This window comes from Colletotrichum karsti, assembly GCF_011947395.1.
Source record: "Colletotrichum karsti strain CkLH20 chromosome Unknown Scaffold26, whole genome shotgun sequence".
NCBI classification, from domain to species: domain Eukaryota; kingdom Fungi; phylum Ascomycota; class Sordariomycetes; order Glomerellales; family Glomerellaceae; genus Colletotrichum; species Colletotrichum karsti.
Window position 1 is genome coordinate 250,270 of NW_024065926.1, and position 27,813 is coordinate 278,082.

The 27,813-nt window shown below is 52.4% G+C and overlaps 8 protein-coding genes across 8 annotated transcripts; 4 read left to right on the forward strand and 4 right to left on the reverse strand.

The window, feature by feature from the left end:
- Nucleotides 1-37: 37 nt before the first annotated feature.
- Nucleotides 38-1,159, reverse strand: CkaCkLH20_08016 (uncharacterized protein; the record flags this gene model as incomplete). The annotated part of the gene is made up of 1 exon (XM_038890731.1): nucleotides 38-1,159. One exon carries the CDS (start codon nucleotides 1,157-1,159, stop codon nucleotides 38-40), a length of 1,122 nt encoding a protein of 373 aa, XP_038743914.1.
- A 1,284-nt stretch (nucleotides 1,160-2,443) lies between these two features.
- On the reverse strand, nucleotides 2,444-4,435 carry CkaCkLH20_08017 (flavin-binding monooxygenase-like family protein; the record flags this gene model as incomplete). The annotated part of the gene is made up of 4 exons (XM_038890732.1): nucleotides 2,444-3,546; nucleotides 3,599-3,673; nucleotides 3,732-4,340; nucleotides 4,402-4,435. The coding sequence occupies 4 exons, from the start codon at nucleotides 4,433-4,435 to the stop codon at nucleotides 2,444-2,446; spliced, it is 1,821 nt and encodes a 606-aa protein (XP_038743915.1).
- A 1,538-nt stretch (nucleotides 4,436-5,973) lies between these two features.
- Nucleotides 5,974-7,598, forward strand: CkaCkLH20_08018 (uncharacterized protein; the record flags this gene model as incomplete). The annotated part of the gene is made up of 7 exons (XM_038890733.1): nucleotides 5,974-6,150; nucleotides 6,207-6,334; nucleotides 6,390-6,489; nucleotides 6,547-6,688; nucleotides 6,743-6,951; nucleotides 7,006-7,476; nucleotides 7,548-7,598. The coding sequence occupies 7 exons, from the start codon at nucleotides 5,974-5,976 to the stop codon at nucleotides 7,596-7,598; spliced, it is 1,278 nt and encodes a 425-aa protein (XP_038743916.1).
- A 919-nt stretch (nucleotides 7,599-8,517) lies between these two features.
- CkaCkLH20_08019 (kinesin motor domain containing protein) lies at nucleotides 8,518-10,525 on the forward strand (the record flags this gene model as incomplete). Its single annotated transcript, XM_038890734.1, has 4 exons — nucleotides 8,518-8,796; nucleotides 8,850-9,114; nucleotides 9,168-9,838; nucleotides 9,887-10,525. The coding sequence occupies 4 exons, from the start codon at nucleotides 8,518-8,520 to the stop codon at nucleotides 10,523-10,525; spliced, it is 1,854 nt and encodes a 617-aa protein (XP_038743917.1).
- A 555-nt stretch (nucleotides 10,526-11,080) lies between these two features.
- CkaCkLH20_08020 (uncharacterized protein) lies at nucleotides 11,081-13,057 on the forward strand (the record flags this gene model as incomplete). The annotated part of the gene is made up of 1 exon (XM_038890735.1): nucleotides 11,081-13,057. The coding sequence occupies one exon, from the start codon at nucleotides 11,081-11,083 to the stop codon at nucleotides 13,055-13,057; it is 1,977 nt and encodes a 658-aa protein (XP_038743918.1).
- An 84-nt stretch (nucleotides 13,058-13,141) lies between these two features.
- Nucleotides 13,142-15,918, reverse strand: CkaCkLH20_08021 (uncharacterized protein; the record flags this gene model as incomplete). Its single annotated transcript, XM_038890736.1, has 3 exons — nucleotides 13,142-14,451; nucleotides 15,428-15,729; nucleotides 15,815-15,918. 3 exons carry the CDS (start codon nucleotides 15,916-15,918, stop codon nucleotides 13,142-13,144), a joined length of 1,716 nt encoding a protein of 571 aa, XP_038743919.1.
- Nucleotides 15,919-20,877: 4,959 nt separating this feature from the next.
- Nucleotides 20,878-23,171, forward strand: CkaCkLH20_08022 (meiotic recombination protein mre11; the record flags this gene model as incomplete). The annotated part of the gene is made up of 4 exons (XM_038890737.1): nucleotides 20,878-20,926; nucleotides 20,975-21,102; nucleotides 21,155-22,244; nucleotides 22,294-23,171. 4 exons carry the CDS (start codon nucleotides 20,878-20,880, stop codon nucleotides 23,169-23,171), a joined length of 2,145 nt encoding a protein of 714 aa, XP_038743920.1.
- A 744-nt stretch (nucleotides 23,172-23,915) lies between these two features.
- On the reverse strand, nucleotides 23,916-25,742 carry CkaCkLH20_08023 (F-box domain-containing protein; the record flags this gene model as incomplete). Its single annotated transcript, XM_038890738.1, has 2 exons — nucleotides 23,916-24,398; nucleotides 24,447-25,742. The coding sequence occupies 2 exons, from the start codon at nucleotides 25,740-25,742 to the stop codon at nucleotides 23,916-23,918; spliced, it is 1,779 nt and encodes a 592-aa protein (XP_038743921.1).
- Nucleotides 25,743-27,813: the final 2,071 nt, after the last annotated feature.

Sequence of the window (27,813 nt, forward strand, 5' to 3'; positions counted from 1 at the left end):
CGGTCCGGGAGTACGGGTCGGAGCGCCGGACCCGGCGTTATTTGTTCAATTTGTGGGCAAATTTGCTCTTCGCCCGAATTCTCTCGCCATATAGAACAAGAATCCAAGGACCGGCAGTCAACAGCAAGCCAATGCCGCCAAGTAAGCTAGACGCCGGTCCGTACCCGAGATTGGTATACATCTGTACTGTTACAAGCGGGAAGATGCCGCCGATGAAATTCCTGCAGAATGATTGTGCTGCCAAGGCAGAACTTGCGTAGCCATGGTAGCCGTCTGCAAGATAGTTGAAGACGGCCAAGTACACAGAGAAGACACCGAGCGTTGAGACGCCCAGGCCAATGGCTGGAACGATCCAGTGGACTTGCTCTCGCGCTGTCCACCCGAAGATGAAGAGGCCTACAGGCAAACAAATGCTCTGGACACAACTGAAGTACAAGCGCCGTTCCGGTCGGTCCAACGGCAATCTGCGACTCGATATTCCGTCCAGCCACCGCTCCTGGTAGATGCTGATCGGAGTCGCGATAATCGATGCCGCACACGAACTCGCGAAGATTGCGTTGGCAGATGACAGATCGAAGTCATAGACTGTAGTGAAAACCAGCGGAACGGCAGCAAATCCAAGGTACAGAATCGACCAGCTGAAGGCTGCCCATAAGGAAAAGAAGAAGACCACCGGTTCCGTGAAGAGTAGCACAAATGGTAATGTGACTGAGGAAGCTATCATCTGACCAAGTGAGCCTCGTTCTTGATCGCCTTCCAGATGCCACTTGACTGCTCGGCTCATGACATCGCCGCCTTGGGTTGCCCTCACCTGGAATCCTGACACAGCCTCCCCATTTTCGCTGTACCATCGATTTAGAGCTTCTGCTTTTCGCCGCAGCAGGACATTTGCGCGCGTCTCCGGCAAGAAAATAAGAAAAGCGACCACCGTAACGGTATTGACGATGACTTGTACCCAGAATATCCATCTCCAGTTGGTGTACTGAACGATGAAGCCGCAGAACAGTGGACCTAACCCCGTTCCAAAAAGAGCACCGCCGGAGAACACAGCCATAGGGCTGTTACGCTCATTGGGCTCGTAGATATCGGAAATCACGCCCCCTATCATACTAGAGTATGTCGAACTACCCACGCCGGCGAAGAAGCGGGCTACTAGCATGCTTCAGAGATTTTGTGAGCTACAACTCTTCATGCTGGCGTCGGTCCTTGGGAGGCGGAATCTGATCAAAGGCAACTTACCCTGGAAAAGACCGGGTGACAGCGCTGCATATTTGACAGACGACAAAGATTACGCCAGTAACTGTGAACACCGGTTTTCTGCCCCAGATTTCTGACATTGGTGCTAGTATCATGGGCGTCAGGGCAAATCCAGTTGTGAACATTGTGATGCCGACAGCGACAGCCATCTGATTAACGCCCAATTCCTCCGCCATGGCTTGTTTCGCAGGTGCATAAGACCCAGCCGCAACTGAGGCAAATATAGTAGCGACGCACAATAGGCAGAGCACTAAGAGCTTTCTGGGTTTGCTCCAGTTTCTCGGTGATAGGAACCTATCATTGTAATGAGTCGGCGCATGAAGCTGCTCAAAGGCTGGGGCGTTGTTGTTGCGTGCAATTGGAATGGGAAGTTCTGTATCGAATGTGACTGTGAGATCAACAGTGCCGATGAAGTGTCTCGGAGGTGACAGTGTTGAGTTTGTCAGATTCGTGTTCGTTTCTGACATTGTAAAGTAGACGGCTGACTGAAAAGAAAAAGTTTTTTCGGTAGTCGAATGGCTTCGTAGCTTCAGGGTCCAGTATGTCGACATCAAAGGCGCCAACCAACCACTTGAACAAGCCTCGGAGCGATACGCAATAACTTAATAAGGGAAGTTTCTCAAAATTTAGATGTTCTAAGCATCAGAACCGTCATCTTGACGACGAAATGTGTGTTACTAACGCCCAACGGGTCCTTGTCGCACAGAGGGAATGCTGAGAGATGGCGAAGATCGTGCTCTGCGTAAAACCTGAAATCAAGGCGATCCCCTGACCAAAGTCGTCATTTCTTTCTTTACCTGCGCAGCTCTTGCGATTGTGTTATTCCAGAATGTGAAGGATATGGAGACTCAATGCCTCCAAGTCTCCAACTCGAAGTCTCCAAATGGGGCCAGTCGTCAGCTGGGTTACCTGACGACTCCACCAAGGCTCATAACAGCCACAGAGCACCAGCTGTCCCATCGGATGGATGGAAGATTTGGAATCAAACGACAAGTTCTATTTGTAATCTCCGTGCCTGATAAATCTATCACTTTGATTTAACAAGCCCCCGTTGGACGAATGAAATTCTACATATAAGAGATATTAAGAAAGAAAGGATTTTCCTTTGAGTGTGCATATTTCTCAGGGCCAAGGCTATCTGGACAGTTGATGTCGATCAAGACTTCAACGAGTTCAAGGAGGCTCGCTAATCTGCGGAGAATATCACGGCTTTGTGTCTGCCATATTTGCTCTCCCACTCGTCATTCACTCCCCGATAGTCCTCGGGACCATAAGGATCGTACCACTCAGCCAGAAATCCCTTCTTCCTCCAGGGCGTCAGTCCCAGGTCGTGCTGCAATAGGTCGAGGTAGGGCACAGCGTCAAAGACGAAACTCGGGCACTTGTTGTTGCCCCAGTCAGTTGGGTACCGCCAGAATCCGTAGCGGTTCATCAGAACGGTGTCATACTGCAACTTTTTCATTGCCGCTTTATCGCCAGCTGCATTCGCAGGGTCTCTCACAAGGCGACCTGAGAAGTAGGCGCTGATCCAGAGACCCTGAAGATGGGCTGTGATAATGTTGCTGAAGTTACTGACCATGCCTGCGAAGGCTGTATCGCGAGTGAGGAGGAAACGCTCGGAGGGCGGAACTATGAAGTTATGCAGCATGTATGGTGTAAGAGACTTGTAGGGCGTGATCTCATCGTTACTGTCGATCCCCTTCATGTCGGTCATGGGAACATAGTCCTTGTTCCAGACAGGCTGGTTTTTGAGTCGGGGAAAGCGGTCCAGGATTTCCTTGTCAGCCTTCGCAACAAGATCTTTCTGTCCGGCCAAATCCTCGCGTGGCGCCTCTTCGATAGGCACATGAGGAATCCCGAGGTCCTTGTCAATGCCTTCAGGGAGAAATTTGATGGGCGGGACATGCTTCCACCCAGTGTGAGCAAGAAGTGCGTCCGCCTCTAGCTCCGTTCCATCGGACAAGTGGACTTTCCCGGGACTAAGGTGATCAAGTTCTCCGAGATGAACTTTGATTGTGCCGTTTCTAATGAGATCGAACAGGCTGGTGTCATAGTTGAGAATGCTGAAGTTCGTGGATGTGAACAAGGCTTCAGTCCATGGTTCCAGCTTTGCCGTGTCTGGGTGGGAGTCATATTCCATGAGAGCCTTCGCATCGTTGCCCAGCACCTTCCAAAACCCGTCCACAATAGCTCGTCCAATAGCAGTACCATGGAAGAAGTTGCGAATGCCACTGTAACCATCCTCGTTGCCCCAAATGCAAGGGCTGAACCATGTCAACATGCGTGTGTCTGTGTTTTGTTAGAAAGAAACTTCAATTCACACCCAGAGCCATTTACTCACTTGCCAGCTTCTCAAGCTGCTTCTTCAGCGGAGTGACGAATGGAGGCGCCATCCAACACGGTCCATGACCTTTGGCTAGTAAAGTAAGTTGGCATTGCCTGAGATCATGAAGAAGAGTATAAGAACGGCTTACATCGCACAATCCAATTCACCTTGACGCCAGCAGTCCCGTATGCATATGCAGCATCCCAGGCGAACTTAGTAGCACCAAAAATAGTCACAACCCTAGCCGTTTCCAGAGTATCCGCGTTCTGCTGAAAGTGTTTTCCGTGGAAAACCCTACCACCGAACGACTCCTGGCCTTCAAAGTGCGGCAACCATGGCTCCGATGTGAGTCCAGTCGCGATGATGAGGCGACGGGCAAACACCTTGAACTCCTCTCCGCTCTGGTTAGATACGGTAAGTATCCATCCGCCCTCGACCGTCTCTTGATGTTCTGCAGTGACTACTTTATGACTCGAGCGAATCTTATCCGAAATGCCGAAATTTTCGGCATACGCCTTCAAGTAGTTGCTGACGGTTTGTCCAGGTATATGTTGGCGAGGGTAAATGTTGAAGGAATCGCTTTTCATGGGGAAATCTGGATACTCAAACGTCCCCAGAAGGTTGTTGCTCTTGAGCCCTGGATATACGCGATCTTCAGCCCACGTGCCCCCAAGAGCGGGCTGGGAATCGAATATGACGAGCGACGACTCCGGTTGTGTGCAGTGATACTGCTTCGCAGCGCCTAGCCCGTACCATCCTGTATTGCGTCAGCTTGTCTGTTTGCGATGCCAGCGTTGATGATGGATAATGAGACTCACCGGCACCTACAACAACGCAGTCGATTTTTTCCATCTTCTCGGCGGGACGTCAACTCTCTCGAAGGATGTAACTCGTGAGAGCTGACGCCGGAAAGAATCAGCGGTGACAGAGGTCATCCTGAAGGACGTCAGCTTACCCCCTGGGCATTGGTCGAGGGCAAAGGAGGGACTCAAGGTGCAGCTGGCTGAATTGCAGATAGAATGAGACGGCTGGGGAAACGGCATCCAGGGGTCCCTTGGCAAGCCGTTCTGATCCCTTTGGAAAGCGAATCGCCAGTAGGTGAAGTACCGAGACAGGCATTTCCCATTTCGGCGTGTTCTGCGATCCCGAGCCCCTGATGTCGACATATTTGGCCCTGGACTACTTTAGCAAACCTTGAGAGCATCAGCTCCGGTTCCACCTCGAACGCACGATTTCTTCAACCCAGGCGCATTATGAAATTTGCTTTCCGTAGCATCGGGATGTTGGCGATGTCGTGGCAGCGGGAACCCAGTCGGGGCCATCCGGGCGTATGCCCATGGGTTCCCCGCACCGGCATCCACGATTGGATGCTCTCCCACGAGGTTACGCGCAATGAGGACCCAATAAACACGAGTAGCCAATTGGTGTTTCTTATCCGCAATGCTACTATGACCAAGGATACTCATTTGTTGACAACCAACACTGAGTGCCATTGAGCTATTGAATGCTACGTTTCCCAGAGGCGAAATGCCCACGGCGAGTCATATTGCAGGCGATTCCTCAGGCGTTCGGGAAACCCGCCGTCCTCGGCATGCAATGGCAAAGGTAACTTTTGGCGGATTTTCTGTGCCAAGCTCTGCATGTGTATTTACTTCCCACATCACAATCCCTGGTGTTGTCCATTTTCGTATTACGCGATATTGAGTTGACTTGGGAATTACCATATTCGGTCAATGACCCATCTGCTCTTTCGATGCTTCGAAACTCTATCAGAACTAGGCGACGGAGCGGTTCATTTGTTCGAATCATGGCTGGAATATGGTATGATGTCTGCAGCACAAGACTGCATTTGACAATGAGCCTGATGAGATTCGAAATTTGTAATCCTGCAACAACGGTTACGCACATATCCAACAAGTGCTGCAATCTCTCTCTAAGTTGACAGGTCCGGAGACTCAGGTGAACCTCAACCGCCACCATGGCACCGGATCTCTCACCCGGGTACGGATATGGTAGCCCGCTGTCCGTCCACATCTCCCCGACTCAGGCACAGGAAATCTCAAACAGAAAACATGGAGCAGTTACGCTGAACCGGTGGCAGGGTGTCAGCGATGATGGACCTTGGACGCATCCATGGCAGTGGATCTGCACAACTATTCAGCGTAGATAGATGTTTGGATGAGGCTTCTGGCTCCGGTTGGAAACTCTGAGTCTCGCTGGAAAGATTATACAAATGGTTCCCCCAGAATCTCTAATGACCTTGTCACACTCTCTTCCGATTTTCCTTGGGTGGTTTTGTTTCTTTTCTTGAGTCTTATGTTTTTGCTTCATTTGTGCAGATCAGGTCACTCGCTAAGCCTGTAAATATGTCGTCGCCAGACCCTGCAACAATGGATCCTGCTGCTGCGGCGGCCGCCGCAGCAGCAGCAATGAAGTCGTTCACCATTGAAGCTTGGACTCTTCTGGCTGTTGGTATCCTCTTCACGATGCTCAGAACCTATGCTCGAGCCAAAGCAGTTGGGTTGAAAAGCCTCCAGCCTGACGACTATTTAGCGTGGGTGGGATTGGTAAGTTATCGTTAAATTCACATGTTTTCACTTATGACTGACTTTCATGTTGTCAGATCTTTTATGTCATCGAGACTGCCCTTGCTCACTCGGTTGGAGCCATCGCGAAGGGCATGGCCAACAACGGCATGACGGACGAGCAGCGAGCCGCACTGTCCCCTGAAAGCGAGGAATATCGGCTAAGGTGAGGAGGATAACTTCAACTTTGTGTTCATGAATGCTGATTCACTTTGACTAAGGGTCATCGGCTCGATCATTCAAATCTGCGGATGGTCAAGTTACTCAGTCTTGCTGTGGTCGCTCAAGGCATCCCTTCTGGTCTTCTACCTGAGGTTAACAGTACGCCTCTGACCATTCCGACCAGACTTGCTGTTCTCACCCTCTAACAATACATAGGCTGGCCTGGGCAAAAGCTACCGAATTCGTATTTGGGTTGGTTTCGGCTTCCTTGTCGCGAGCTGGATCATCGTCGTTGCGAACCTGTTTCTCGCATGCCGACCTTTCCACAAGAACTGGCAGATATATCCAGACCCCGGAAGTAAGTCAATCGGCTTGAGAATTACTATCATGAAACCTACTAAGTTGGTCGCAGATGTCTGCCAACCGGCTGTTTCAAACCAAGTTGTCTGGGTTTATCTTTCCTTCAACGTCTCCACAGATCTTTACTTGCTATCGATTCCTCTTCCCATGCTCTGGCAGGCCAAGCTTAAACCGTTAAAGAAATGGGGTCTACTTTTCCTGTTCAGTGGCGGCCTATTCGTTGTCGTTTGCGCTACGCTTCGTTGTATTCTTATCGTTACAGTAAGCCTCTACCGTTTCCGATGCTCAATCACAATGACTGACATTGCTTTTCAGGATCCTCAGAACGGTGCCCAACTCGCAGGCGCCTGGGCTGTTCGAGAAACATTTGTTGCCGTCATCACAGCCAACTTGCCGATGGTCTTCTCCATCCTCAAGCATTGGTTAACCCCTATCCTCGGCTCTCTCATTACCTCCATACGATCCACACAGAAGCTCACCGAAAACACCCCGAGAGACAACCTTCGCACCTTTGGAGCCGGCAGTAACCAAAGCTGGCGAGGCCGTGGCCCCCCCTCGGAATACCCCATCACCAACGTGACCTTCAATGAGAGCGAGGAGCGCATTGTCAACGAGATCAAGATGCAAGATGTCAAATCTTGGGGCGATCCATACGCCGACAAGCTTTTCCTCAGCAGATCTAACAGCACCAAGAGCACCAAGAGCACTAAGCGGAGCAACAGTACCGCTAGCAGACACAGGAACAACAACATCAGGAAGGATGTGGAAGTTGCGATTACAACGGAAGTTCGGGAACTGACTCCGGATATAAATGGCAACACCAAAAGCCTATCACCTCGAAGCTTCGCCTTTGCTAGGGGCCCAAAAAGAAGCTCGCGAAGAAGCTCCGCTCACAGCCTCGGGTTTGACCCAAATAATAGGATATGACGGGAGTAGTCATGTACACTTTTTAGGGCGTTGGCCTCGGTAGATACGGAGACAATAACACATACGGTACGCTGGGCTCGGCAGATCGCCTTGTTGCTGATCTCTTAGGGAGAAGAGAAAAACAAAAACAGTTGACATTTGAATGATGTGGGTTGCTCAAGCAGTAATTCTTTATCTTGTCGAAATGAGGTGTGCAGCAGCAAAGCTGATGTTGCCTCAGTACTTTCAGTACTTCACTGGCTACCTGGCCGGGCATTGGTTCCTTTACCTCTGCTGTCAGCGTCTGCCTAACTTGTGGTGGTTATTGATGGATGCACTACAGCAACCAGGGATTCATTCTTATCATACCTAAAAGTAAACAGTATAGATATGGGCCAAAAGTGATGCTCGGTGCGTAACATCACAAGCATTTTCTGGCTACCTGGCAGGCAGCCAGATTCCGTGGAACATCGGCTGGAAGGTCGTCCGCTAATTAGCGGTACTACCCAGCGGATCTATGCCCATATGTCGCGTATCAACATCCTGGTCACTCACTGAGGCGCTTGTCAGTTAGTTATCATGCATGACAGTCACAGGGAACTTCCTGTTCCAGGTCACAGGATTCTTGCTCTCATTGGCGTTCTCACCATAAACTCCGATCACTCCGATTGCTCCGGTTGCTCAGTTGACGAGACTTAGGCATCCATTTCACAGCGTCTGTGGCTTTATCTACACCAATTGCAGAACTGAGGTGAAACAAACAACTATGCGGGGGGCCTAGCAAATACCAGTTTCGAGTTGGCAGTCGTGATTTCTTATCAATATAAGGTCTGCTTCTGGGTCACGAAAAGGCGTTGAGCGGACTTGGGATTAGCTGTAACAGTTTCATGCATCTCACTACCTTCGAGATTCAATTTACTTATGATGGACGACTATCAAATCAAGCATACACCTTGGTACGAGGCCTCAGTCGCCGCCTTCGCTGCTAAAGCTGCCAAGCAAGATTCAGCGAACCCCGAAGACCCGGATGCGACCTCAAATCCGGACATGGTGGTCGCGGCCCGGCTCCGGCCCATTTTAGAGGATGAGGCGTCCGCCGGTCTCATCCGCGGGGTCTTTACCCGGACCAGTGCGCGCGGTGCCGTAGATGTTCATCAGATCCGAAAGCACGTCAAGCCCCACGGCCCTCCAAGTCTTGTCGTACGTGATTGCCTCATACCGGGCGCTTCTAGCCCAGATGCTTACTTCACCAGTCAAGTTCAGTCCGTTTGGATCGCGCATATGGCCCAGAGGATGCAACTGAGCGAATCTATGAAGAGCTGGTTGAACCATTGGTTCCTTGGGCCTGGAGCGGCGGCGTCAGCACCATGTTTGCTTATGGTCAGACCGGTTCCGGCAAGACCTTCACCGTCAGCGCCATTGAGCGTTTGGTCGCTGAGTCCTTGATGAGGGAAGATCTCCAGGGCAAGCGCAAGGTGTATGCTTGTATCATCGAACTGGCGGGGAACCGCGCATTTGGTGAGTCTTCCCTGTTTCTTGTGAAAGGTTTCACTAATCAAACTTTCTATCAGATCTTCTGAATTCACGCAGACCAATCTCCGTTCTTGAGGACTCTTTCGGTGTCACCCAGTTGGCCGGGGCCCTCGAGTTCGAGGTGACCGAAGCGAGTACTCTGCTAAACCTCATTGAGAAAGCAGCAACATACCGCCGCACAGCAGCAACTGAGAAGAATGACGCATCATCTCGATCTCATGCGATTTGTCGTATCCGCATCGAAAACCCAGTCATGCCAGCGGCTGAAGATGGACTTCTCTATCTGATCGACCTGGCGGGTTCCGAGGCAGCACGGGATAGAGCTAATCACACGGCCGACCGAATGAAAGAAGCTCGTGAGATCAACACGAGTCTTTCGGTCCTGAAAGATTGCATTCGGGGCAGAGCAACGGTTGATGCAGCGTCCATGAATGGGAAGGTGAAGAAGCCCACGCACATTCCCTTCCGCCAAAGCTCTCTCACCAAGATCTTGAAGCATGTCTTCGATCCCGCAAGCCGCCGCAGTTGCAAGACAGTGGTCATAGCATGCGTGAACCCAAGTCTTCCCGATGCTTTTGCGGGGAAAAACACGCTCAAGTATGCCGAGATGCTCAGAGTACTCTTACCTAAGGCCAAGCCTTCGGTGTATGACTCCGAAACACCTTTCACCTGGACCAACGAGCAATTGAGAGATTGGATCAATACTAATGTAAGACTTCTCATCAATAACATGAATTCTCAATTAACAATATGGTAGTCCGGTAATCCTGTGATCTCGGGCAAGTTGCTGGCCCCTTCAGAGACCGGCGCCCAACTGCTCCGCCTTCCTACGCCAGAGTTCCTCACTCGCTGTCTCAAGACCCCAGATGTGACGCCCGACCAAGCTCGCGCATTTCAATCCAAGTTTTGGCGTATGCATATCGACTCGCAAAAATCATCTGCCAAGCTCGCCGACTCTAAGATTGACGAAGCACCTAAGGCTAAAGCTCAGGACACGGCTTCAAGGAACCAGCGACTGGCATCTAGTGTTGATCTCGACCCGGACTCCGCAGAAGTTCCTTTCAAGGAGCGCATTCGTCCCGGTATGGTAGTCCGTTGGAGCCCACCGCCTGGCTTCTCCGGTATCTTGGAAGGGTTGAATATGGTGGTTATTCTTTGCCCTCAGTTGGTGGCTGGGCCCAATGCACGGGACCTCGATGGCAACCTGGTGCTTCGTGAAAATGGTTTCGAATCTCAGGGACAGAAGTATCTATGTGCGATGGTTCTTCCCGGATTCATGGCTGATTCATATGAAATCAGCATGTGGCGACAGGTCGTGGTAGGCGTTGACCAAATGGAGGCGGAGGTATTGCTCGAGTACGATTCAGCAACAAGATACTACCATGTGACTCTATAGACTACAGAATCTAATTTTCTAGTGTTATTTGAAATAGAATTTCACCGCAAACATTCTTCTCGGTTGGGAAACAAACTGATCAACTTGGCTTCCCTTCTCAAATACTAGTACGAGTGTTCTATGTCAACGTGATACCCATGATAAATTCCTAGTCAACCTTACTTACTACTAGGTTGTTATTTAATCAGATATATGTATTTCATAAGCTTATTAACCGTCTGGCTGTGTATTTCGTCTTGAAACGACAGGTAAGATTACGAAGATGCGACTGAGAAATTTCTCGTATCAAATACGAAAATGGTACGCGGACGGCTTGGCCGGCGTTTATCTCTTTCTCCCACTGGCAAACATCTATAATTCCTTCGAAATCTTGTCAAAGCCATCTCAATTGTGTACTCCGTCGCTGATCACTCACTCGCGCATCAACTCACCACGGCTTAGACCTCCAACAAGAACCCCCAGTGTCAAGGCAGCGCATGTTCAACTGCGATCGTTAGCCATCTGTCTTTTCTCGTCTTTCTACCGTCTCCACTTCTATAAATATCTTAGACAGCTATGAACGCAAGAACCGGGCCCCAGCACCTGGTGCTTGTGACAGCAGACAACATTGACCCGATATACAACCTACCCGTCATCGACCACGAGTCTCACCGGGTAATACCAGTCGAACACTACCACGTCGCGGGACACTTCAAGAACACAGAAATACGTTTCAACTTGTACTTTCCGCCAGAATCGACTTGGCACGGCAGGTTTTTTCAGCTAGCTTTCCCCACACAATCGGATGAGGCCACCGATGAGACAATCGGCTTCGCATTCGAAAGCCACGCCTACGCAGTCCAAGTCACTGGCACCCATGGATTCCAAGCCGAAGCCGCTGCCGCCGAGTTCTCCAGAAAGATTGCAATCCAACACTACGGCAACTGCCCGCGCCATGTTTACGGATACATCTACGGCGGCAGCGGGGGGTCTCTTCAGGTCATCGGCGCCATGGAAAAGACCATAGGCATCTGGGACGGTGCTGTTCCTTTCGTGCAAGCTGTACCAGTCTCCGCGCCAAACAACCTTTGCATAAGAAACATGGCTAGCTTGGTCCTTCGCCAGAAGGCTAGTTGTATCCAAGAGACTCTGAAGCCAGGTGGCAGCGGCGATCCATTCTCAGTTCTAAACCCTCTGGAAAAACACGTCCTACAGGAGGCAGCTGAGTTGGGGGTTCCCATAGAAGCCTGGGAAGACTTTTCTTCCATTTCAGACACTTCAACGCTGTCATTGCTCACGAATTCGATCATTAGATATACAGACCCAGAATACATGGACGATTTCTGGACGAAACCTGGGCATCTGGGGACTGAACCGGGTCCTCTGGGGGATTTCATAAGAAACTCTCTGGTCAGCTTCGAATCTATCGTTCGCCATGTCATCTTGGGCGCAGATGGCATGCGCCTCTCAGTCGAACTGGAGACTGCGTCATCTCATATCACATCTGCCAATGACTGGTACGACTTCACGATCCTGTCTTCGAAAAACACCAAGCTAGGCATCCTCACCGGCACGTTCTGTCAGGTTAACAAAATAGCGGTCTTCGATCAACGTTCCCGAGAGCAGACTCCTCTGTTGGAGATGATAGCTCCGGGAACCAGACTGCTTATCGATAACAAGTGGTCCATAGCCATGCGAGCTTATTACCGATATCAGGTCCCAGATCGTCCTGGATTCTATGGTTTCGACAGGTTCCGTGGACCAGACGGGTCTTCCATTTTCCCAAAGCGGCCCCATGATGCTTCCAAGCGTCTATCCGAGGGGGCTTCGGGAGGTAGCACCCATACCGGGAAAATACAAGGAAAAGTCATTGTTGTCCAGAACCTACTAGACACTGACGCTTTCCCCTGGCACGCGGACTGGTACCGGAGTCAAGTCAAGCAGTCTTTGGGCACTGAGTTCGACGACAACTATCGGCTATGGTACAACGAGAATGCGGACCACGATTACGATGGACCCAGGAAAGGTCGGGCAGCTCTCGTTGTGCCTTATCGCGGCATGGTCCAGCAAGCGTTGCGCGACTTGAGTCTATGGGTTGAAAACAATGTCCCACCTCCGGTCTCGACCTCTTACAGTCTCAGCGATCATAACGCCATCAGTGTGCCTCAAACCGCTGCTGAACGGGGTGGTATTCAACCAGTCATCCACCTAAAAGTTGAAGGCTGTACAAAGTTTAAGGCTAGGGTAGGGCAAAGTATCAAGTTTCACGCCATCATCGACGTTCCTCCTGGTGCTGGTAAAGTCGCTTTGGTCGAGTGGGATTTCTTTGGTAAAGGACGCTACACCCCCGGTTGCTTTGAAGCGTCAGGCCCAAACTTTCATGCCACGGCGGTCTTTACCTACAACGCTTCCGGCAGGTTTATCGTGGGACTTCGGGCAGTCTGTAAACGACAAGATCAGATGAACAGCCGATACGCGAGAGTCATGAATTTGTCCCGGGTGTCAGTGGTCGTGGCCGCACATCCGAAAACGGGAAATGTGTTTAGACTGTAACGAATCCAATTTGATGTTCTTAAATCTGTAGTAACTACTGTTTTGTTTTCTTGAAGGCCCAAATATCCGAGAAGAGTCAGATACTCAATGCTCTAGGAGTGTCAAAACCTCCCTCGTCACACGGTAAGAGCTTTCGAAGGCACCAGATATGAACCCACGCCATCCGTCTGCGAAGTCAGAGCCACAGAAAAAGACTTTTCCGTGTGGTTTTCGCACCTCGTCGTAATACTTTCGAAGAAACCCTGCCTTTCGAACAGCCATGATGCCCCCGGCAAGAGGGTCTTCCGACCATAGGTGAGCTCGAGCAGACGTGACCTTCATCCCATCCGGGTGTAATGTCTCTATGAGGCGTATCTTGTCCTCATTGGAGTCTAGGTCATGACCTGGGTGACACAGGAAAGTAAGCAAAGGTTCCCCGTTCCTAGTGCCGTCGGCAAAAGCGCTTGCAAAGGGCAACGTGCCGCCCTCGCACAACATGTTGTATCCGGTTGGAAGCTCGGTTGACGTGGTTACCAACAGCTTTCCCATCTTGGTCGAAACAACGCCTTCATTCAATGCAGCCTGACGCAAGAGGGACAGCGGTGGTTCGAACTTGGTCGCACAAAGAACATTCATCGGAATGGTGGTTATAATCGCCCTGGCGTGATACTGCTTCCCAGACTCAAGCGTGACACTGGCGCCATGCAAATTGTCTGTTTGAGTGATCTGCATGACTCGAGAAGAGAACAAGCGGTCGCCTTTGAAGTCTTTCAGAATCGCAAGTGCCAACGACGTGGTGCCTGTGGCTAGCTTGAACTTCATGATGGCGTCTTCAGTCGTCTTGGGGTCGAAATTGCAGAGCGCGTATGTGTGAAGGAGTGCAGAGAAGGCGGCCTGGTCGGAAGGTATACCGAAGAATGAGGCAGCGTGCACTTCGAGAATTGCCCGGTCTTCATCGGACAGGTCTTCCAGCTGATCAACTCGATCTTTGATGCTCAGCTCGTCGACCGCTGAGTAGAGGTGGCTGTTTCGGATACTGCTCGCTGTGTCGAACGGGAACGGGATCACCGTACGCCCGCCACTGCCATCAACATCTAGAAATCTAGCCACGAGCTTTTGAATCTTGGCAAGCATCCCAGCTGCCTCTTCAGCACTCTGCGCAACGATCGGGCCTGCAACGCTGGCTTTAGAGTAGATGGTGGATCCCTCCGGAACAGCGTTGGTCTCAACGAAGTCATCAAGCCCGTACTTCTGGATTTCGGTGAAGACGTGCGGTTGTTGCCAATGAACCCATGTTCCTCCCATCTCGTAAGATTCTCCTTTCTCGTCATATGTAGTCCATGTTCGGCCACCAATACGGTCGCGAGCCTCGATGAGTAGCACCTTCTTGCCCGCCAGGTCGAGATCACGGGCAGCTGATAAGCCAGCAAATCCAGCTCCAATTATGATTACGTCGTATTTGTCTCCCAAATTGTCATGGCTTGTTGAAGGTACAACTGCTGGTGTGGAAAGACCTATTGGTGGCGTTCGTTAGCATGATGCCGGCGTGGTCTATATACATGACTGACCGTAATTGAAGCCCAATTGGGGTCTCCAAATAAAACCATCGCGGGAGCAAGGCATTTCCATGGTAGATCTTTCCATTGGTTCAGTCAAATTACTGAGTAGATGAGTTTGTGTTTGAAGGATAATGGTATGGTAAAACACATGCAGAGGGTGAACAATCCAGAGCGGTTTGAAAAAGCGGCGTGTCAGTTATGATGTATATATACACAACCAAGGGTTCATATAGGCATTCATTCAGATACATACATGCATGTTGATTTATTCGCATCTGCTGTCAGAAGTCAGTATGCGCCGCGGCCTCGGTAGCGCTTGTCCGTGACGTCCGACCAGATGAAATGGCATGGTCTTCGGCTCCCGCGCGAGACACACCTCTGGTGTTCAGAGCCGGTCTCGGCGACCAAATATCTTTTCACAATAGCATTTCAACGTTAAATACCGTCTGATTTTCATACAAGCTTAAACCAACCTCCATGGCAGTGTCGAAGTCAAAGCGGCTCGAGAGGCGGTTGTTCGGTCTCCGAAAGACCGCCTTCCGTATGTCCTCAGGACCTCGGTGCTGTCACATTGATCAACTTGGAATCGGAGTCTGTAATATGGTCTGTTATTTCATCAGCAGCATCTAACTCTGGTCCTCTTCACTCGACAGATACATGGTTATTTCGCATCAAAGCGACAACGGTTGCGGGGTATCCGGTGTGGCGTTGTACGAGATGCGGCCAGCTGGGAGAAAGAACAACGCGACCAAAGCCCCTTTCCTGACTTCTGGATAGTGATGTGTCCCCGGGCCCGGGGACGTCCAGCCTGCGCCCTGCCAACCCTGCATACCCTTGAGCTCAGCAGTGGCGTCGAGCTGAACGACACAGTTGATCTCCCCGTAAGGGTGAGCATGGTACTGCCCGGTGTACTCCTCTTCACTTTCCATGTACACCGTCGTAATGCTGAAATACCGGGTTGCCTCTGATGGAAGAGCGATTTTGCCCCGTCGATATTTCGGTCCGTCGATTTCGGTCTGCGCCACCCATCCTTCTCTCAGGCCTTGCTTGATGTGGGAGCAGAAGTCTTCATAATACTGGTTTCCGGGGCCGTATTCTTTGTTCAGTCGGCCTTCTAGGTCTTTCCCGGGAGTTCTGCGGTGTATCAGGAACTCATGATTAGTAACAGCCGTTCCAGGGGCGGCACATGAGGCCGTGGAGATGCGTGGATTACACTTACAAGTCTTGTACTTCGCTCAGGAACTCTTCACATCGAGAAACGAATTTCTTCGCACTCGGCCATTGAGAAATATCCAGCACGCTAGCGCTATCGGTTTTGTTCATCCTTGGTTCAGTGAGGAATGTCTTCGAGGGACCAGGAGGTAGTGGAAAGAAGCCCGGAACGTCGTCGGTATTTGAGCTCGGGAGCGAACGGTGCGGGGAAGTGAGACGGACATGTGAGCTCCAAAACCGCCACTTTTAGCTCAGCTGATATGGTAGCCAACTTGTACCTCTAACAGATATGAGGTTCTTGTTAACAGAGATCTGGAAGATGTGTGCTCACCTCGGCTCCCCTGCCTCACCCCTTGCAGGCCTAGTCGCGCGAGCTTAGAGCGGCGGGAGAATCGGCCGCACTTGAGGGACGTATTGGCCAGATATCAGATGGCACGTGTAATCGAACAGACAGCTGCATATTTCTGCGTTTAAAGTCGTCCAAGAATAATTCAATAGTTTACATTCCGTCGTCTATCGGTCTGAGATCCGTTGACAGGTCGGCCGTTGGAATACTGGAGTTCCATGTCTCAATGTTGACCTTTCTTGCCTTAGGTTTCCCTTGGGCCGGGTCTCTGGAATTAGTGGTTGCTGCCTCTCAAAGCATCGTCCATGCTCCCCCTCCTTCCTCCCCTCCCGTCCTCTCGAACCGGCTCCTTCCTTAGAAGGACCTACCACACACTCCGTAGGCAGTACATCCTTCCCCCCAAAAGGCCTGAAGATGGTATGGATGTAAAGGAAAATGTTGGGAAAACATTCAACACAGTACGAGTCGTCCCAATGATGTAAAACAGGGGATGTTAACTGGGCTTCCGCTCACAGTGAGGTGGGTAGAGGATGGAAATACGAATCAACAACGACGAACTACGTCTGGAGGGATGTCAACAGAGCAAGGGAAATCGTTCCATTGGAAACGCATGATCTGGAGCTGTGGAATTGTGAGCCAGATCAAGAGAACTCAGATATGAAATCCTAGAAGTCTTACGATTCCCCCGCGAGGGGACACGGCTCCGTGATTGTCTTCTCATCACTGTTCCCGCGTGCTTTTCATCCCTGAGCCAGGAGCTTCGCTCCAATGTGCCAAGACCAGGACCAGGACTTCCTCAGATGAGGGGTTCTTCTTTTTATAACTTTCGAACCCTTCTTTTTTTCTTGCAAGCTTTCCCCCCTTGAGTTCTACAAAGGTGTAAAGGGTACCAAAAGTTTCGCCGCATTTACCTCTATAGTTATCTGGATTTTGCATGGTGACTCACACGTGTGTCTGGGAGCAAAACTTATTTGCTATCTTCATACACGGAGGATCGAACCATGACTTTCACAATAGCTACATATCAGAGCTTGAGATCACACGGTACCTTAGCAAGCACAGTGAAGGGAGGCGGCAGGAGCGGCGCGGCAGGAGGTGTCCTGGGGGAAGGAGGTGCAGTCGGTCCTGCTGGTTTGATATTGTGAGGTTTTGTGGGAGGCAAGAGCAGCCGCATCAAGCAATAGTCCTCGATCAAGGGAGCGCAGGGCAGGCTCCAGTCGTCTCACTGAACTTCAAGGTGCGCAAAAAACATCAGACAACTTCAGTAGTGAGTTTGGAAGCCTAAAGCGGTCATCATGGTGTACCGTGGGTGCAGGTATATACCCTTATATTGTGGCTTATTTGTGGCTACCTTATTGCCCGCCGTAGACTCATACGGCGAAAACTCAAATCAAGCAGTGGGTGCAGGTATGCTAGCAATAAAGGAGACAACAAAGTCGAAAGGACCTCTGCATCGCAAGCTGTGGCGGTTATACCCTTGCTGTGCATACATGTAGGCTGATGCATTAGATGCCGACCATTCATCTATTGTGTGCTACCGAACTGCCGCTTGCTTGTTTCAGCGTGGGAACTGGTCGCGACGTCGCTCGAATTTCTGAAGTCTAGGCACTGGTATTGAAGGTGTCAACAAGATGGCTTCAATTCAATGCGTTGAAGTGCCTTGTGTCTAGGGAAGTTGATGATAGGCCTTACCAAGTCTTGGTCTGGTGTGATCCAGACAATGGCAGCCTGACCGCCATAATGTGTCCCTACATCATGACATGAAGCGCAAGATCTTTAATGTAAATCTCTGTAAGATGAATGAGATTGGTTTTGAACAAGTTGCCCTGTCACGAAGCGCAGCACGAGTTTTGTTGACGTCGGCACCAGGACCTGACGATGGGCAGTTACCTACCTACAGGGCACTTACACGACCCCTGCAACTTAGTCCGCAGTGGATGTGAGAGCCCTATCTCGAGCAGCAGGTCCTGAACTCGGTGGCTCCAGTCAGGTCAGGCATTGCAGGAACTGTGCCGCGCATTCGCATTATCTCACATCATATTAATTCAAGAAACGACGGCAGTCATCATGGAATTCCCACCTCTTTCTCATCAATCCTCACTGTGTCTGGACTCTCACGATGCGTTTCCTCAGACCATACACCCTCCTCGCTGTGGCGACAATTAGCCAGGCTGTTGAACTGAGCAACTGCCCAATCCCTGGACCAGCTTACCCTCCGCCGAAGGATCTACGGTCGACACAAACCATCCAAGACACCCAGAAGTCCTTCGCCAGACTCATCGAAAAGGCTATCGCGACGGGGGAGACCGAATGGGGTTCTGTAGGCACATCCACGACGTCCTTTTCGCTTGGTGTTTTCTCGGCAGACTCGGACAAATTCCTGTTCGAACATCACAACCGCGGCACAGAGCTGGATGGTTCACTGACCGGAGGTGTTCTCAACTCGGACACGCTGTATCGTATCGGAAGCGTCTCGAAGCTGCTGACTGTCTACACGCTTCTCATCAAGCTAGACCCATCATACTGGTCACGGCCTGTGACGGACTTCATCCCTGAGATTGACAACGCTCATACGGGAAACAAGGTACACCAAGTGCAATGGTCAGAGGTAACTCTGGGATCTCTAATGAGCCATATGAGCGGCCTAGCGCGAAACAGTATGTCCCCAATTTGAGGTGTTCAACGACGGCGTGTCGCTAATCAGTGCCAGATGGGTTTACCGACATTTCCGGTCTACCTGAGGCAGAAAATGCCGGGTTTCCTCGTTTGAATGAATCCGATATCATCAAATGCGGTATTCCCGGGAAGCGCGCATGTACGAGAGAAGGTCACTCATACCTACAACGCGTCGCCCTGCGATTCAATGCTGACGAGGCGCAGAATACCTCCGTCTCACCCTTCAGCAGGACCCCGCTTCCGCGACATGGCACACGCCTGTCTACAGCAATCAAGCCTTCCAGCTTCTGGGATGGGCTTATGAAAACATCACGGGCGAGACGATGGAGGAGGGCTTCAATTCCGCGATCGTAAGGCCTCTCGGTCTATCTCGAACTTTCTGGAGCCCACCAAAGAATGATTCGAACGCCAACGTCGTGGATCTCGATCCCTCTCTCGGGAAAGGTCTCGTTGGGTACGAGTTCGGAGAAGGTCTAGGTTCCTATACAGCGTAAGTGTAAACCATGACGTCTTCTCACAATCACGCGTGAGACTGAAGTTCCTTAGAACCGGTGGCATCTACTCTTCCCTTGGAGATCTTTCTGCTATAGGCCGCTCTATCATTCGCTCGTCTTTGTTACCGAAGGCGATAACCCGTGAGTGGCTTCAGCCTGTCGCTTTCTCGGCGTCCACACGCACGGCGGTCGGTAAAGCATGGGAGATATCCCGGATGGACGTTCCTACCTCCCCAGGCTCCGATAACACTCGCCTCGTGGATTTATACGCCAAGAATGGCGGCATTGGAGCCTACCTTACGTACCTGATCCTCTCCCCTGACCACGGAATCGGGATGACGGTCAATGTCGCTTCAAAGTCTGCAATTGGCTCTAGTCAACCGGACGATACCTTCTGGGTGCTCAGCGACACTCTCCTGGACAAGTGGGTTCCCGCAGCTGAGGCCGCGATGCGAGAAGCTGCGGAGAAAAACATGGCGGGAACTTATGTTGCTGATGATAAGACGAGTTCCGTGATCGAACTGGCGGCGGTCCCGGGAAGACTTGGCTTAACGGTCCAAAGGTTGGTGTACAACGGAACCGACTTCTTCAGGAGCGTGGGTGGCACCCTGGGCTTCGAAGGTGCAGACTTGCAGTTCTTAGGACTCAAAGACGAAGGAGAGGTCTTGTTTCGGGCAGTATTCTCGACGCCCATACCCAAGGGCTCTAGGCGGCAGTCCCCCTTGGGTCCAAGATGCTCGAGTTCATGGGCGAATCATGGCTTTTTCACATACGGCAACGTCATGCTTGACGAAGTTATTGTCCGTGTAGATGAGGCAGATCAGGCCGAAGCGATAGTTCTGCCTGCTTTGCGGACGAGGTTCGTAAGGCAGTCGAGGAGGGCAGATGATGGCGGAGGCAAATCTGCCTTCTCAGAGGAGTTGTGACCTGGAGAACAAGGCTTCGTTCGGTATAAACGGATGAAGCTGATTTGCCTGGAGTATGTCGCTGGCATCCAAACTTGAGTTCTCGGATTGAAAGCTATGACTTGGTAAACAGATTGTGAGAGTTTCTTCTCATAACATCTCAAAAATGATATTTCGGGAATGACATTTTGCAAGGTGCCTGGTGACTAAGTGTGTAATTGCTGGCTTTGGACTCCGGAGGACGCTCGGAGAACGACCTAAACACAATGAATGAACGCCTTTACCTATCCTTTGATGATTTACGAGAATATTTGTTTGCCTGTTAAACACCGCCAGGTCGATATTGGCTATGCCTTCGGTGAGCTGGTGAGGTGTACTGTTGAGGTGAGCCTTCACTCACTGAGTCCACACTTGAAGCTGTCAGGCAGCTGCCCCGCCCAAGGCACCAGCTTCAGCGCTTGAGCCACCACAGGCACCCCTCCACACGTGATTGCGGGTTGCAGCTACAGGGGGTTCGCGTGCTGACTGCCTGCTCGCGGCGCGCTGCTTCGCGACGGCCACTTAAGTCCCGATCGCCGCCCTCCATTGCTCTTAAATCCTGCAAACCCACGCCGTTCTACATACTTTCCCTCGCCCAGCAGCCCCTCAATTGACAAGATCTTCTGCTGATCTCCTCGACGCCATGCCGGACTTCACAGGTATGTGTCTCCTCTTACTAGATGCACCTGTTTGCTAACCCGGCGCAGAGGCGGACACCATCCGCATCCTGGTTGCGACAGACAACCATGTCGGTTACGAAGAGCGCGATCCGATCCGAAAGGACGACAGCTGGAGGACATTTGACGAGATTCTGAACATTGCAAAGGCCCAAGATGTATGCCCTCCGACCCCACCGTTGACGGTTCGTTCGCTGACAAGACACCCAGGTCGACATGGTCCTTCTTGGCGGTGACCTCTTCCACGACAACAAGCCCTCGCGAAAGTCCATGTACCAGGTCATGCGCAGTCTCCGGAAGAACTGTCTTGGCATGAAGCCCTGCGAACTCGAGTTCCTCAGTGACGCGAACGAAGTCTTTGAAGGCGCATTCCCCAACGTCAACTACGAAGACCCCGACATCAACATCTCCATACCCGTCTTCTCCATCCACGGAAACCACGACGACCCCAGCGGCGAGGGCCACTACTGCTCTCTCGATCTGCTCCAGGTCGCTGGACTCGTCAACTACTTTGGCCGCATCGCCGAGGCCGACAACATCGAGGCGAAGCCCGTGCTGCTGCAGAAGGGACAAACGAAGCTCGCTCTGTTCGGCCTCAGCAACGTGCGTGACGAGCGCATGTTCCGGACCTTCAGAGATCACAAGGTCAAGTGGTATCGGCCGGGCGTCCAGCAGGGGGACTGGTTCAACCTCCTCACGGTGCACCAGAACCACCACGCCCATACCGCTACATCCTATCTTCCCGAGAACGTCCTGCCAGACTGGATGGACCTGATCGTCTGGGGCCACGAGCACGAGTGCCTGATTGACCCTCAACAGAACCCGGAGACTGGGTTCCACGTCATGCAGCCCGGCTCTTCGGTGGCCACATCCCTCGTGCCTGGCGAGGCGGTTCCGAAGCAAGTTGCCATTCTGAACGTGACCGGAAAGGAGTTCAAGGTTGAGAAGATCCCTCTGAAGACGGTTCGGCCCTTCATCACGAAAGAGATCGTGCTATCGAGCGATGCCCGCTTCAAGGGCCTGCACACCAAGAAGGAGAATCGCCAAGAGCTGACGAAGAGACTGATGGTGGTTGTCGAGGAGATGATTCAGGAGGCGACCGAGGACTGGGCGGCTATTCAAGAGGACGAAGACGAGGAGCCTCCGTTGCCGCTTATCCGGCTCAAGGTGGAATACACAGCTCCCGAGGGCGGCCAGTACGACTGCGAGAATCCACAGCGGTTTTCCAACAGATTCGTCGGCAAGGTCGCCAACACCAACGACGTTGTCTACTTCCACCGGAAGAAGGCCGGTGCCTCCAGTAAGTTCCAGGTACCCACCCTCAATGGCGCACACTAACATGTGAGAAGGACGCAACGCCGACACAGATATCCCAGAGATGCTGGAGGAGGCTCTGGGCCTCGACACTGTCAAGGTGGAGGCTCTTGTTCAGGAGTTCCTGGCAGCGCAGTCCCTCAAGATCCTCCCTCAGGCCCCCTTTGGAGATGCTGTCAACCAATTTGTCAACAAGGACGACAAGCATGCGATGGAGGAGTTCGTCAGCGAGTCCTTGGCCGGCCAGGTCAAGCAAATGCTCAGCCTCGACTCGGACGACGACGATTACGACAACGCCATGGAGAAGTACCGTGCCAAGCTTGAGGAGCAGTTCTCCAAGGGAGGTCTGAAGCAGACCTCGGCAAGACGCAAGGTCAAGCCGAAGCCTGAGGAATGGGACTCCGACCTGGACGGGCACTGGGAAGACCAGCCTGGCGTCATCGAGACCGAGGCCGTCGCGCAGCCCTCGGCCAGATCGAGACGGGCGCAGACTCAAGACGACGACGACATGATGGACCTCGAGGACGAGCCGGCGACCCGTCAACCCGCGAAGCGCGCGACGACCGCACGAACCACCAAGGCCGCCGCCACGAAGAAGGCCCCCGCGAAGAAAGCGCCCGCCAAGAAGGCCCCCGCCCGAGGCCGCAAGAAGCCCGTGTTCGAGGACGAAGACGAGGAGGAGGAGGAGGACGTGGTCATGGACGACGACTTCGACGAGCCGCCCGCGCCCGCGCCCACTCGGGGCAGGCGATCGCAGCCGGCCCGCGCGGCTCCCGCCAAGACGCGCCAGACGAAGCTCAACTTCTCGCAGGCCACGGCTTCGCAGAAGGCGGTGGAGATCAGCGACGACGAGATTTCCGAGGACGACGCCTTTGAGCCCGCCCCGACCACCACCCGCTCTCGGCGGAGATGAACGGCCGCTCACCGCCCGTCTGATCGAGATGTACACACAGATGGAAACACATAAGCAAGGGCGTCATGGGTTTTAAAAGGTCATTAGGGCTGTCTAGCTAGCTATTGGAGTTGGGAAGCGGTGTTTTTTGCTTGACTTAGATCGGTGATGAGCTAAGATACCACGTCGCGAATGAGAAAGATTGCTGCTTTGTACCCTGATATCATGCAATGGTGACTGTACAAACAGAGACAGCACGATATATTCTGGGCCTACAGTTTCCATGTCGTCACAGGTCTTGAATCCAAAGCTTCCAGTTCTGCCATGGCCTCCATACTTTTCTCGTCCGAGCACTCGTGCATAGGTAGTGAGGTAAGATAGGTCTTGTATAATTGAGAGGAAATGTCTCTGATTCTTTCATTCGCTCCAATAAAAGGAGCTGCTAATCAGCTATATCGTTCATTACCAGCGCCGGTGTCGTGCTGTGGGATCCAACAGGCTGCTGTGGGTAGGTATCGTCAACAAGGAAACAAAAAGGTATATATATATCTCCCGGAGTCCTTGCAAATCCCTACGCCGTCAAACCCATAGAATCCTTCCGGTATCCTTCCGGGACCCGGTATTGCACTGCGCCCAATACGCTTATTCGAAACCGACGCCGAATTTCCGTCGTCATGTCGTTGGGAAAGAAAAAAAGAAGTGACGGGCCGTGAGAACTCCTGGTATAGCACTCCTGGTATAGCCCCCTTTCTTTTCCCGTTTCGTCTAAATCATCATGGTCATCATTTGCTGCTGTTGCCGCTGTCGGTTGCGCTCGGCGAGGATGCGCTTGATCCGCCGGCGGCCGGTGTTGAAGAAGTGGTACTGTGCGGGGTATTCCTGTTCTATGCTCTGCGGGTAGGTCCAATATACGAGTCCTGCGAGGACGAAGTTGATGCATTTCGTGATGAGCATGGATCGGGGCTTCTTTCGGGAGAAGTGACGCCATTCGAATGCGAGAATCAGGTTGCCGAGTACGTTGAGGAGGCGGAAGAACATGTTCAGGACGACGAAGACCAGGGTCACCGTGACTCTCCTGTCTTGCAGTCCGGCGAAATCTTCCTCGTTAAGGCCAACTAAAACGTAGAGTGGCATACACCATAGCCCGAGGATCGCCGCCTCGAGGATAAGGGAGATGTGGTATGTGCGCTTGTGGTCGCCTCTCACGACGAGGAGAGCCAAGCACCACCATAGTAGAATAAAGTTGGCCTGCGCCTGTTAGCGGAAGACTTATGCAACACAACTCGAGAGGCTCACAATGGAGGGCGCCAGGATCAGCACTTTCTGCTTGAAATACCTCCAGCAAAGCGCGCCGCCGACGATTCCCAGACACAGCTGGATCCAGCCTAGGACAAAATAGACCAGAAGCACATTGTTGTAGTGCCCGTAGCACCCCTTGTGGAACTCCGGCTGGTTCGGAGCGGAGGCGTTAGTAACGGGATATCCGCACCACCGACAGATCCACACGCTGGCGTAGTTTCCCAGAGCCACCTTCTTGCCGACTGAGAGCTCGTTTTGTTGGTACGCGCAGTCGACACATTTGCTCGCGAGCGGGTAGCGCGGGTGGTTGTAATCAGCCCACAGCAAGCTCCCTCGGGTCGGATCGTACTTGAGGCAGATGTAGCAATGCGCCAACAAGGCGAGACGGAATTGCTCGCCAAAGAGGTCGCGAATGGTCTTTTTCGTAAGGAAGTTGCGATAGAAACGGCACGTACGGCGCAAGTTCTCAAGCTCGCCGAATTCGAGATGGTCGATAATAAGAAGCTGCAACTCCGGAGGAAGGTCCATCAAGCTGTTTCCGGTCTTGGGCCCAAGGATTCTGGAGCGCCGACGAGAGGGCCGGGGGTCGAGTGAAGCGACCTTTTCGATGACAGAGTCACGCCGGGAGCGGGACGTGCGGGGCCGCGCGCTCTGGGGCCGGATGGAGACATTGTCTTTTTCCTTGTCCGATATTTCTCGCTCGAGATCCAGAGGCAGGGGTGAGTCGAGCGGTGAGGGGAGATATTGCGACGGAGAGGCCGCCGCCGAGAGGTTCAGAGATTGAGGTACGGGAGAATTAGGGTGAACTTGAGGCGCAAAGGATATGGCTGACGGCACGAATGACGGAGAAGCCGGAGAGTGTACTATTGCCGGAGGTGACAGCGGCGAGACGGGTTGAGACTGATTTCCCGGGACGGTGAGGGTTTGGATATGAGTATAACTGTTGTTCAAGGTCTGGGTGTTGGACATGGCGGAGACGGTCGAGCCGGCAGACTGAGGTGGATGTGACTGATCAGATGCATCGTGAGTGGGGGCTTGGGCTGAAGGGCCCAGAGTGAGGGTCAGAGTTGGGAGCTGATGATGGGTCTGAGCGGTATGTGCTGGTGATGGTATCGAAGGTTGCGGTGTAGTCGAAGTCGGGGTGAAGGGCGGCGGTGAAGCAAGCGGAACGGAGGCGTACTGAGAGTGAGACTGAGAAGAGGCCGCCGTCTGATGGGGAATTTGCGCTTCGAGATCGGGCTGCTCACCGGTCGGTGGGTGCGGTTCCTCGGCGCTGGTGGAGGAGGCGGACAAGGATGGGGCCGATGAGGTGGGGAGGGCATCAGATGACGATGATGATGATTGTTCATCACGTCGTACCCTGTTGCGTACCCCGCGGGCAGCGCGATTGATGCCTCTTCCAAAAGAGCGGACTACCTCGAGGGCATCCATAGTGTGCCCGATCGGGACTTGAAGCTTTCGAGTCGAGTCGAGTCGAGAACTTGCTGCGGTATGACTGTTTGAAGGCAATGGTACTCAAGTATTGCTGGAGACTGGCGACCGGGGATTCCCTCGTCACGGAAGGTTGAAACTGGATGGAACCCGGCGTGCTGCAGAGAAGTCGATGTGAAACGGGAGTGCAATCCGCGCCAGGAATCCTAGGCGAGAGATGGGGCGATGGCGATGAAGGTGAGTTGACAAGAGTGTAAAGTACTGCGGTGAGTTAGGCGAGGAGTGAGCGAGCGAGTGAGTGAGTGAGTCCTGCGTACCTAAGGTAGAGGGGCTCGTCTCGAAGTCGTGGTAGTCGCCCTCGTCGTCTGGTCTTGGCTTGTTGGTTGGTCTTAGCCCACGTCCGCGATGGCAGCCTCGGTGGCTGTAAACCGGCAGCACATTGTTTTGGTTCAGAAGAAAGGAGGAAGTAAGGGAGAGGGGGATGTATGTGGTAGTAGTAGTAGTAGTAGTAGTAGTAATAGGAAAATGTCTAAGTCCTTGCGGAGGAGACGGAGGACGGAGGGTACGGAATATGGGTGATGATCGATGGTGATGTAGTAGCCGATTTCTAAGGTAGGTTGGATTGGCGACTGGGTCCGTTTGCTTTCTTCTTCGTGTTCCTTTTGGTCAGTCAACTCGTTTACCGACGGACCTTGGACCTCTTTCGATTGAAAACAAGAGACGAAGAGATGCAGAAGCAGGGTTTCTGTCCCCTTGAATTTTGGGGATTCCGTCGGGTTCGATGCAGCGTGAAAATGCAGCAGGAAGTGGTCTCACCTTTTTAGGGCCAGGTTGGCGCAACAGCAACCGCAACGAACGAACGGGCTGGAAGCTGGAATGGAGCGATCGCAAGGTACCTTACGGATAAGCCCAGGGGGTAAAGGGCGGACTGAGGGGGGAGGTTGGGACCGCTGAGCGCCCGAAACTGGCCCTAAGTGGTCGCTGGCGTTGGTGCTTGGTGCCGTCGCCGTCTTGGACTGCAGCGAACCTAAGGGATGGACCTCTGTGGTGACCTGCAGGATACACGTGTATCGTATGATGCGGCGGTGAGAAGAAAAGTACCACGTGGGTCTTCGCTTCTTGATTTCCAGGTGGGGTCCCGTCCGTGAGCTCCCGTCAAGCGTCAACGTGAAATGTTTGGGCGTCAACAAGCGTCAGGGTCGAGCCGTGAGAGAGGCGGGCAGACACTTTTTGGGTTGGTAGAGTGGTGGTGAAATGGAAATTTGACAGGAGTTTTAGAAGGGTTAAAGAATAAAAAAAATCCGGATGGTGGACGAACAAGGTTTTACCATCATGGTGGTCGTTCTCTGGTATACCTAAGGTACCTAAGCCACATCATCACCCATCACCCGTCACCCATCCATTTTCACGAGACATGCCCTCAAGCATTAATTCAGAATTAGAAGATAAAAAAGTCCACGTAGGAGAGGCAACGCCAAGCCAGGAGGCCTTACTGCATGATCATGGGTCGTGGTGCACCACTTTCGGGTGCTCAGATCAGCCTCCGGCGGCGTCAAAACGTGGCCAAGAATCTCCATATCCATCTTTAGCAACGCTGCTGGCTGCATGGCTGCTAATAGGCCTACGTATAACTGAAGTAGTGTGCTGCATGTTTCGAATACCAGGGGTTCCGTCTCTCGTCATCCATTATCCATGTGGCAGCGAATACCAACGAATACCACCGACAAAGGCTCTGGACCATGCTGTGGCCAGGGCCATCGTAGAACATCGCAGACAACCGCGGACGGCGGTGGTTCGAATTGGCCAAGCCATCCCAGCCTTGGTCGAGGAACGTTCCAAGTAGCCATGTCATCAGTCAACCGCCGAACGAGCCAGAAGCCAGAAGCCGGTAACCAGTAGCCAGAAGCAATCCCCGCATTTACACCCGCCCGCA